Source organism: Acanthisitta chloris, unplaced genomic scaffold, assembly GCF_000695815.1.
Source record: "Acanthisitta chloris isolate BGI_N310 unplaced genomic scaffold, ASM69581v1 scaffold21622, whole genome shotgun sequence".
NCBI lineage: Eukaryota > Metazoa > Chordata > Aves > Passeriformes > Acanthisittidae > Acanthisitta > Acanthisitta chloris.
In genome coordinates this window covers 10,355-20,849 of record NW_008662569.1, presented here as the reverse complement: position 1 = coordinate 20,849, position 10,495 = coordinate 10,355, and the positions used below count along the sequence as shown (strand labels likewise).

Sequence of the window (10,495 nt, the reverse complement as noted above, 5' to 3'; positions counted from 1 at the left end):
TTTGGACCCCTCCCTGGGTCGGCGGGGCCGGAGGGAGGGAGCCTGGGCGCGGGCGCTGCCCGAGCAGCATCCCCCGGAGCCGGGCGGGCTCTGCCCCCGGTCGGCACGGACAGACAGACAGACAGAGGCAAACACATTCAGCAGCATCCCTATCCCCCTCCAGTTCTGCCCTCCACCACCGCCAAGATGCTGCTGTTGCTGCTGGGGATCATCGTGCTCCATGTCACCGTGCTGGTGCTCCTGTTCGTCTCCACCATCGTTAGTGTAAGTCTGGATTTTCCCCTGGCACTAGCAGGGCAGGGATTGCTGGTGGGGGCATGGCGTGGCAAGAGCAGTTATTTTTATTTGTGGCTTAGTTTACAGCCTGGATTTTAGCAGGGAGCCTTTACTTGCTGGTTGCTGGTCTCAATGACCATGGGATTTTGGAGTTGCTGTCAGGTCACTTGGTTGTGTGGTACCACAGGTGCTCAGGGCATCCACGTTAGTACAGAGGCAAGTGCTGTTCACGCTCATCTCCTCCTCATTCCCACGTTGGCTCACATCAAGGAGCAACCTCACAGCACCCAGAATCCCCCCATGGGGGTGACACTGCCCTCCTCTATCACGAAGGAGCTCTACCTGCTAATGGGCTTCAGCCTGCAGGACCTACTGCCAGTGGGAGCAAAGCCCCTTGAAATGAGGCTGGTTTGGGCACTGGCTCCTCAGGACTAGCAGTTTTGCTCCCCAGCTCTGCTCCTTTGGGGGTGTGAATTAGGCACAGCCTTTGTCTCTTAAGCCAGATGGGCTCCTGCTGGCAACTCCCAAGGTTTAAACATTGAGAGCAGCAGGAAGACAGAGCTGGATGTAGTGCAGAGACTTCCCAGCACTGTCCTCGGGCTGGAGCCCAGGGAACACGTCAGCTGCTTGGGCAGAGGGCTGAGTTGGTTTTAAAGCAGCCGTTCTGTGGATCTGGTGACTTACTTCATCAGGGGCTTCTTTGTGGGGTAGTTTTCATGCCTGGTACTTTGAAATAAGTATTTTAAAATAAGTAGTTTGTTTTTTTGTTTTTTGTTTTTTTTTTTCTGGGGTAATAGTAGTGGAAGACGTTACAAAAATCTTCCAAGTCGTTAGAAATCACGTGGAAGCATTTGAATATCCCGGCCGGGCAGCAAGGGGAGGGAAGTGCTTATCCCCGTGGGACTCAGTGTTTAAAAAGCATAAAGAGCTTCTGTTTTTGTGCCGTTGAGGCGAAAGCAGTTAAAAGCAAATATCACTATTTACTTTCCAAACCCCTTCCTAAAGAAAAGCATATGCTGGGAGCTCCTGGCTGGACAGACACGTGCTGGGTCTGCTCGGGGGTGAAGCCTTGGGGGGACACTGCCTGCTGCCTCCAGGGCTCTGCTCACGGGGCTGTGTCTCTCTCACAGCAATGGCTGGTGAACGGTGAGCACACAGCAGACCTCTGGCAGAACTGCACCTCTGGATCTGTCTTCCACTGCCTGGCATCATCCACCAATGGTGAGTGCTCCCTGGCAATCAGGGCTGTGGCTGCTTGTTGCTTTTATTCTCTTCCTGGCATTTAGGGAATCAAGGGAGATTTGCCTGTGCAGGTTATTTGTGATTCCCTTGTGCTTTTCCCTGCATTCCTGAAGTTGTTCCCTTCTGCTTCATCCCTTTGTCTCCTCTGCTCTGTCCCCCACTGCCTCTGCTCCACAATGGTCCTGGTGGGGGGACACCAGGCTAGCCCCAGGAGTGAGGGGATTCCTGCCCTCTACCCTTACCAGACCCTGAAGCTGTGATGGGGCTTGGCATGGCTACCAGACCTGATACCCATCTCTTTGCCCTACTGCCCTGGGGCTGTGGGGCAGCTCCTGGCAGCACCACGGTAGGGTGTTGGCACACTCAGACACAAGTGGAGACGACTAGCTCAAGCCCTTTTGAGGAGATCTCTTGTTACTAGCCCGTTTTTCCACTGGATGTGCAAACACAAAGTGGTCCTTGGAGCAGGGCCTGTTGCCCGGCTGAGGGTTGTTTTGGGCACACCTCTCTCTTGCTCTGGTTGTGAGAGGGTTTTAAAGGTGCACTTGGTGCCCAGAGTTCACCCCATCCCATCCCTAGAAAGCTGCCTTGCCTTTTCCTGCTGTGTCAGGCTGGGTTTTGGGGCATGGCCCTTGCCCTGTGGTTTGCTGCTGAGCACCATGTGAGATGTGCTGAGTACTCAGGCACTTCCTCATCCCACTGCTGAGATGGCACTTACACATCTTGGGGGGCTGAACAGCCACCTGTGGACCAAACTGGGTAAGGCTGATGTCACACTGGGTGACATCACCCAGTGAGCTGCTCGTGAGGTCAGCAAGGGAGGAGACAGTTGAGACACTGTGACACAAGAGTTTCCAGGACCAACTAGTGGTACCAGTGCCACGAAATCCATGCTTGGGGAGTCAGGCAAGCCTGTGCTTCAGTTTCCCTAGAAGATGGAGCTAATGCCAGTGGTGCTGTGTCCACATTTGTTTTGTTAGTCTGGTTTTTGCTTCCCCATGGAAAAAGATTCTCCCCGTGTCACCCGCAGTGAAAGCAGCTGTGAATCACAGAGCTGTCACTGGGAGCACAGTCACACTGCTGGAATTACAGAGCTGTCACTGGGAGCACAGGCACGGTGTACTGGAATCACAGCCCTGGAGTAGCAGCAAACTGATGCCATGTGGTCTTGGCGAGGAGGGAATGGTCCCACTAAGAGCACTAAGTGCTTCCAGAGGGTCTTGCATCAATGGGAGATAATGAGAAGGGTTTTGGAGATTCAGGTGATCCTAATCCCCTTCCTGCTGGGAGCAAAAGCTGGATACCCCACGAGGAGATGCGGATGCTGATGCCCACTCTCCCTCTTACTTTCCCCGGACTGAAGGCAGCAGCATGTGTCCCTGTGTGGGTCTAGCCTCTCGTTTTGGTGGGAGTGCAGCTCCCAGCGCTGGTCTCTGCTGACGCCTGGTGGTGTCCCGGCCGGTCGGGAAGCGATTGGATCGCATCCCAGGCGAGGAGCCTTCTGGAGCCGTGTCCCTCATCAGCAGTTGGCTGCTGCTGGCGATGTGCAGCGTAGGCAGGCTGCTTCAGGGCCAGTCATGCGAGCTCCAAACTGCTGAGCTTGTGCTTTGGAATAAAAGGCAGAGATTGCCCCCAGGAGTCCCGGAGCTGAGGGTTGTAAAGCCTCCCAAAATATTTTGCTTTTCAAACCTGCACAGCTCTTTCTGGATGTTTACAGGGTGCTGTGTGACAGGGTTGTTAGTGTGCAGAGGGGCTGGTCCAAAATGTGGTTGGGATGGTTTCCTCCACGCCTGACTGTCTTGCTTGTGTGTTGCAAGTCTTCATTGCCCTGTTCCCAGAAGCTGCTTAATTTGGGTTTCCCTCTGGATCATCTTCAGTGATGATTTTTTTATCATTAAAGGGACTATAGTGCAGATGACCTTGTTAAAAACACAGTTGAGCAGCTGAGTTGGGTTGATAACCCTGATCCTAGTGGAAGGTGTCTTTGCCCATGGCAAGGGATGGAACTAAATGATCTTTAAGGCCCTTTACAACCCAAACCATTAAGTGAGTCTATGATAAGGTGTCCCTTATAGGGCTTCTCTTTGAGTAGAGGTGCATTGTGCTCAAAGCTTAAAGAGCTCTCAGACAGCTTTTATTTACCTGAAGGAGAAGGAGGTTTTGCTTGGGCAAAAGCTTGTGCTGCATCCACCCCATGGCAGGAGTGTGGGAGCAGTGCTGCTGAGCACCTGTCTTCAGCTGGTGGGACCAGATGGATGCAGCAGGATCTAGAGCTCACAGCTGCTGTAAGAACACAGAATCAAAGCATTTTTCCTGGGCTTGTGTAAGGCTTTTAAGATCTGTGTGTAAAAACAGCACAAAAATGACACGCAGTGTCATTTCCAGTGGGTCCTGCTCCCTCCCCACTGCCCATCTTCGAGCCCCTGGCTCCCACCACTGCCAGGGGAGCTGCTGTCAGCGTCTGTTTGGAACAGTGGAAAGGACACAGGGCAAGGATGCTGTGGCAGAGCAACCTCTGAGGCTAACACTTGTCCCCTGCCTCATCCTTATAAGCTCTTTCAAAACCAGGAATGATTCCATACCAAACACCACCAACCATCCTTGGTTAGATCCCTCTCAGAACACAGACTGTGTGTGCTGCAGTGGTATAGAGACAGCCCTAAGAATTCATTTCCCTGTGCCTGTGCCAAAGATACTTAATGGTTAATCAGAGAGTGCCAAGGTCTGCTCTGGGCTGAGACCAAGGAATCCTCGCTTGGGAATTTTGGCAGAACTCAGTCTTTACGTGGAGACAGTTTTTCTTCTGGCCATGGCAGTCCTGCTGTGCTGTGGTCATTCTTTCCTTTCTTTGCAAAAAGCAGTGCTGCTCAGTAAGTGGAATTTAGGGAATTAGGTACTGCTGGGTCTCCCGTGCTCATCATGAATGGGAGCTTGGAGGTTTGGATATGCTCTGATGTCCTGCTTGGTCTCAGCATGGATGAGCTGTCCACACACAGGGACTCATGCATTTGGCTGACCATTGTGTGGATTCCAATGAGAACTGAACTCCTCAAACCAGGTGCCAGCAGAATTTGCTTTTATTTAACGCTGGAACAGGTTTAGGACTGTGTTCCTAATCTTACAGGTTATCCCATGGGGATGGAACAAGCAGCAAAACAACCCAAGGATTCAGCAGCACTGCCAGACTTCCCTTCACATTCCATGCTGAAGGTTGTGTGGAGACCTCATAGTAGCAGTATCTGAACTGAAGGGCCTACAAGGGAGCCAGAGAGGGACTCTTGGTTAGGAGCTGCAGTGATAGCACAAGGGGTAATGGAGTCAAGTTGAAGGAGGAGAAATATAGGCTAAATATCAGGCAGAAGTTTTCCCTGTGAGGGTGGTGAGACACTGGCCCGGGTTGCCCAGGGAGGCTGTGGCTGCCCCAACCCTGGCAGTGTTCACAGCCAGGTTGGATGAGCCTTGAGCAACCTGCTCTGGTGGGAGGTGTTCCTGCCCAGGGCAGGGGTTGGGGCTGGTGATCTCTAAGCTCCATCCCAAATAAAAAATTCCATGACTCTGTGATTCCCAGGACATCAGCAGGCCTTGGGGACAGGTGAGGACTGAGCTCCCACCTCCCAAATTCTGCTTGACAAGGCTCAACCCCTGTGTGTATGCAAGGGCTGAGCCACCCTGGTTGGGGCGAGCACAGGGAGAGAGTGAGGGACAGTGCCCACTTCTCCCTGTAGAACTGCCTCTTGTTGCTTTGGTTTTTTCGTGTGCTCCTTAGATAATGCCTTTTTTTCTTTTTTTATTTCCAAGAGGCTGAAAACTATGGAAAAAATGTTGCAATCTTTGCTTCATTTGCGCTGTCAGACATTCCTGGAAAAGACTTATCTGAGGAATTCAGCTCTGAATCCCAGGATTGTGCGTCGGCAGGGCTGTGTGCCAGCCCCAGCACGGGGCACGCGCCCGGTCCTCAGCTGCTCCAGTGCTCTCAAGTAGATTCCACCCCAAATTTCCAGACAGTGATCTTTTTGCCTCCAAAAATGGCCTTTTCTTTCCGCTGTTTTTTCTTTTATTTTTTTTTTCTGCAGACAAAAAGACTTTTTTTTTTTTTTCTCCTGCTGCTTTCTACTGCTCTTCCTCTGATTTTGGTGGGAGTGACAAAAGTGGGGAAGCAACAGGGATGTTTAGCATCTCCCATCTCCCCTGTGAGGACAGGCTGAAGAAGTTGGGGCTGTTCAGCCTGGAGAAGTGAAGGTTGTGTGGAGACCTCAGAGCAACCTGCCAGGAGCTGAAGGGGCTACAGAGAAGATGCAGAGGGACTCTGGGTTAGGAACTGCAGGGACAGGACAAGAGATAATGGATTCAAATTGAAGGAAAGGAAATATAGGCTAGATCTTAGGCAGAAGTTTTCCCTGTGAGGGTGGTGAGACACTGCCCCAGGTTGCCCAGGGAGGCTGTGGCTGCCCCAACCCTGGCAGTGTTCACAGCCAGGTTGGATGAGCCTTGAGCAACCTGCTCTGGTGGGAGGTGTCCCTGCCCAGGGCAGGGGTTGGGGCTGGGTGATCTCTAAGCTCCATTCCACCCCCTTAACATCCATGATACATCCATGGAGTTCTCTACATCCTCTGTAACCTCAGGAGATGTTTTTCCTGTTCTGTACTTCCACTTTCTCCTGTCTCTGCTCTGTAGCTTTCCCATGATGGCTTGTTCACAGGCAGCCTGGTGGTTTTGGGCTTTTTGAAAGGGCAATAAAACCCCTCAACCTTGGGAAGAGCACAGGCTGCTTATCCACATGGGCTGTGTGATGCACCCACTGATTTGCAGTCACGAGCAAAGCCCAGGTGGGTTGCCCAGAGCAGATATGTCCTGGACCACCTGGGCAGGGAAGGATGTACTTCCCATCGTTGGGGTAGGCACTGCCATGCACCAGGAGTTGCCCTGCTCCCCTGCACACTGACTCTCCCTCTCCCAGAGCCTCTTCCTCTGGCAGATGTGTCTCTAGGCAGTACAGCTGGTGTTTGAAATGCATGTTCTTTGTGCCAGAGGAGGCAGGAAAGCTCTTTGTCCCTGACATGAGGCAGGGACATGCCTGACACATCTATGCCCTGACCCATCTGCTATTCCCAGGAGGAATTCTGCCTTCCACTAGCCCAGGTTGCTCCAAGCCCTGTCCAAACTGGCCTTGAACACTTCCAGGGGTGGGGCAGCCACTGCTTCTCTGGACAACCTATTCCAGGGTCTCACCACCCTCTGAGTAAGGAATTTCATATCAGCATCTAAAAATCTCCTATTCCAGGAGAATAGATTGTATTTCACGTCAGTTTCTCCCATAACTGTGTTGCCTTCAATAAGAAAAGGATTGGACTCGATCTTTAAGGTCTCTTCCAACCAAGTTCATTCTATGATTTCCTCTGCTTAGAATGATGTGTTTTTTTTTTGTTGTTGGTTATTCTTCCCTATGATTTCCTCTGCTTAGAATGATGTTGGTTTTTTTTGTTGTTGGTTATTCTTCTTATGAAGATCATCTGATAAGGAGGGTTAGGAACTGATGCTGGTTTTCTCTCAGCTGCTCCAGAGGTTTTTGGCTTTCAATTTTTTGTGGGGGTAGGGGGAGTTAGACAACTTTCCCTGTTGGATTTGTCTTCCGGACCATGGAAGAGGAGTGAAAGGGAGGAAGAAAGCAACATGTGGATTAATGCTGACTGTTAAACCAGAAGAATGGGTGAGGAGTTCCCTGCAGAGTCAGTGCTGGAAAACCCTTAAACCAACATTTGTTTGGCCTTGATGAGATCTTGGTTGTCCCTGTGGCCACTGGAAAGTACCTGTTGATCAAGACACCACCACTCCACATCCCTGCTCCTGGTGCCTGGACTTGAAATCAGTGGGAGCTGTGCCTAAGCCATTTGGAGAACCTGAGCCTGAAATGATGGATACATACATATGCCACCTCAGCTCACTCACACACAAGGCAAAAGGAGGTCGGAGCCACCATGCCAAGAGTCTTGGAGAGAAGCTGACTTGGGCTCTGTGGAGGGTTCTTTGTGGTACCAGCAGCTTTCTGCTTCAGCTGCATCAGAGGTTGTCTCTGTGGGATGTGAGCTTTGATGGTCCGATGGGATGTCTGAGTGTGGCAGTTCTGGTGAGCTATGGATGTCCTGGCCTTGGAGATTTCTTGGATGGAGCTTCAAGGAGAAGGCAAATGGAGGAGAGACAAGAGAAAAAGAGGACAAGAGAAACAAACAGGGCTTTGGAAGTTTCATCTCCTTTCGAAGGAGCTACAGAGGACGACCAGGAGGTCTTGGGCAGGAATTGCAGCACTGTGTTCATTCATTGCCTCCCCACAGCCCTTGTGTTTCCTACGTGCTCATCCCTGGCCCCTACAAACACCTTGGGAGCTCTTTAAAATCCCCTCCAGGACTTGGACATAGGAGGATTGGAAAGGAGCAACTGTTGGATGCAAAACCTGCTTTTCCCAGCTCGAGCATCCAACAGCATCAGCTGCAGACTCCATGCTGGTGGGAGGTCTGAAACCAGAGCAGGGTAAAGTTACAATGTCCTGGATTTTCCCTGGGAGAGCTTAGCAGCCCTGCTGGATGTGCCTGACAGACTGTTGTGCTGTTTTCTCCAGCAGGAGAGGTGTTCCCTCGGAGCCATGGGGCTGAGGGTGCCACTGGGCTGTGCAGGAACAGCACTGCAGGCACTTGAGCTTGTCTGGCTTCCTAAGTTGCTGCAGTGAGTTGCTGAGGAACCTGTTTCTGAAGTTCATCCCCAGAGGAATGATGCAATTGAGCTAATGTTTCTGCATCTTCAGTTCACCCTTTTCCAACCCTCTTAAGGGTGTTTGAATATCAAAACCACTGCAAGCCTCGGTGCTTTGATGTGACTTGTCCACTTCATAGCTGAGGATGTGAGCTGTGCTCAGGCTCTTGATCAAACCTTGAAACCTGAGAGTCTGCTCTGGAGACACTGCTTGGAAAGCTTGGCTTTTCCTGGCAGACCTAGGCTGCTACCTTGGTGCCAGGAGCTGCCTGTGCTGCTCCTGCCCCTGTTGATACTTAGCTTTCAGCATCAGAGAAACAGGTTTTACCATGCAGTTGTGGTCATAGATTTCCCCTCCCTATAACTTTGTATATATTTCTATGCTACAGTTACCTCCTTAATGGCTGTTTCCTTCCCCAGAGGAGATTGCTTTTGAAGTGTACAGTGCATATGCAGTTTGTGAAGGGAAAACTCTCTCTGTAAAATAGTCCCATCAGCTGCAGGTCCTATCATTCAGGGGTTTTCAATGCACAGCACTCATTTAGTGATGTCTTCCATCAGCTTAACCACTGGCTGTCTCAGATAAGTGTGTTTTCTATTTGTGCTTTATTCTGTCTCCTTGCCTAGGTCCAAAGAGAATGGAGTGTCTGTGAATGAAACCCTGGGAAGTCAGTGCCCTTAAAACCCTCTGCTCCTGGCCAAGGGCATGTTTTTCCCTGCCATGTCAGTCCTGTCTCGATGTAAAACCTCCCTGCAAGCAGGGCTGGGGCTGTGCTGGAAGGGGTTATGTTAGCTGCTTTCTTTCTGGGGATTCAGCTCCAATTTCTGCTCTAGGTTCCAATTTCTGCTCCACATTGCAATTTCTCCTCTGTGTTTCCTTCATGTTGGGTTTTAGGGCAGTGTAATGTGTTCTTCAGCATCCCAGGGGTGAAGCCTTTTCCCTGCTGTTCTGAGGAGTAATGTGAGCACATCAAGGCTTGCAGAACTTAGGGAAACATTCAAATTTGCCTTGTAAAAACTTCTTGCTTTGTTTCTGGCTGCTTGCTTGAAAGGGTTCTAAAAACCCTCTTGATGGGTCCACTCTAGAAGCAGCATGAAGAGGGTGTTATCTGTCCTTTCCATGCTGTTTCCTTTTCTTCCTCCTCCTGAAGAACAAAGATATAAACACAGAGCTGAAGAGATGCAGGAGAAAAATGGAATAACCGACTCACTGCCCAGGGGAAACCACAAATAACAGCCTGGGAGTAAACAGTGCTGACAGCCCCCGGTGCAGCTCACGGGGCCTCAGCATCCCTCCGGGAAACTCGCTGTGGTTTTGACAGCCTCTGGGCAGCACATAGCACTAACAGCAAAGGAGTTGAAAGGATATGGGCTTGAGGAGGTAAAAATCCTCTCTGAAGTTAGAGGAGTGCTTTGGAATGAATCAAAGGCAATTAGCTGTCCTAATACAGCTCAAGTGTGTGGCTTGGAGTTAATGGAGCAGGGCAGCTTTCACTCTCGGAGCTCTCTTGAGTTCTCTGGCTCTCGGAGTTCTGATGCTGCTCCTTGTTTTTACACAGGAGGCCAATAAAAGTCAGCAAAGGGCTGGCTATGAGCATGCCCAGAGCTCTGCTGGGTGGTTTTCCTGCTCACAGGCTCATACTCTTCTCTGGCTGCTGAAACCCTGTGGCCACAGTGGGCTCCCTCCACCCCCTCAGTGCTGCCTTTCTGTGCCTCTGACACGGCTCTTTATGACAAAGGGATTTTGCAAAGCCCATGGAAATCATTTGCATTCAGGACCAAAAAGCAGGCACAGGGAGGCGGATGCACTTAAAAGGGCAGCTCAGCTCAGCTTTCTGTCTAGACAGCCTTTACCTAAAATATCCAGCAGTTGGAGCATCCACCGTGGAGCAGAAAGGGCTCCTCTCTGGGCTGGATCCTGGGGCCTCTGGAATCACAAAAGACTTGGCTTTCTGTGTCCTGAATGAGACTGCAGGGCTTGACTTTGGCTCAGCTGGTGCACAGAGATGGACACAGCTTCAGGGCTTGGGAAGGGGTGAGAGGGAAGCTCAGCTTCCCAGAGCTGGGATGGAAACCCTCTCTGTGCTGAAGCATAGACTGAAGTTCAGCAGTTGCACATCATAGAATTTTAGGGGTTGGAAATGAGCTTAGGGATCATCCAGCCCCAACCCCTGCCCTGGGCAGGGACACCTCCCACCAGAGCAGGTTGCTCAAGGCTCATCCAACCTGGCTG

At 51.1% G+C, this 10,495-nt stretch overlaps 1 protein-coding gene across 1 annotated transcript in view; it reads left to right on the top strand.

Moving 5' to 3' along the window:
• The first annotated feature begins 173 nt into the window (after positions 1–173).
• LOC103798396 (peripheral myelin protein 22-like) overlaps positions 174–10,495 on the top strand; it is a 16,601-nt gene continuing 6,279 nt past the window's right edge. The window contains 2 exon segments of the mRNA XM_009070652.1: positions 174–264; positions 1,407–1,497. Coding sequence (XP_009068900.1) covers positions 187–264; positions 1,407–1,497 — 169 coding nt within the window. The 5' untranslated portion in view covers positions 174–186.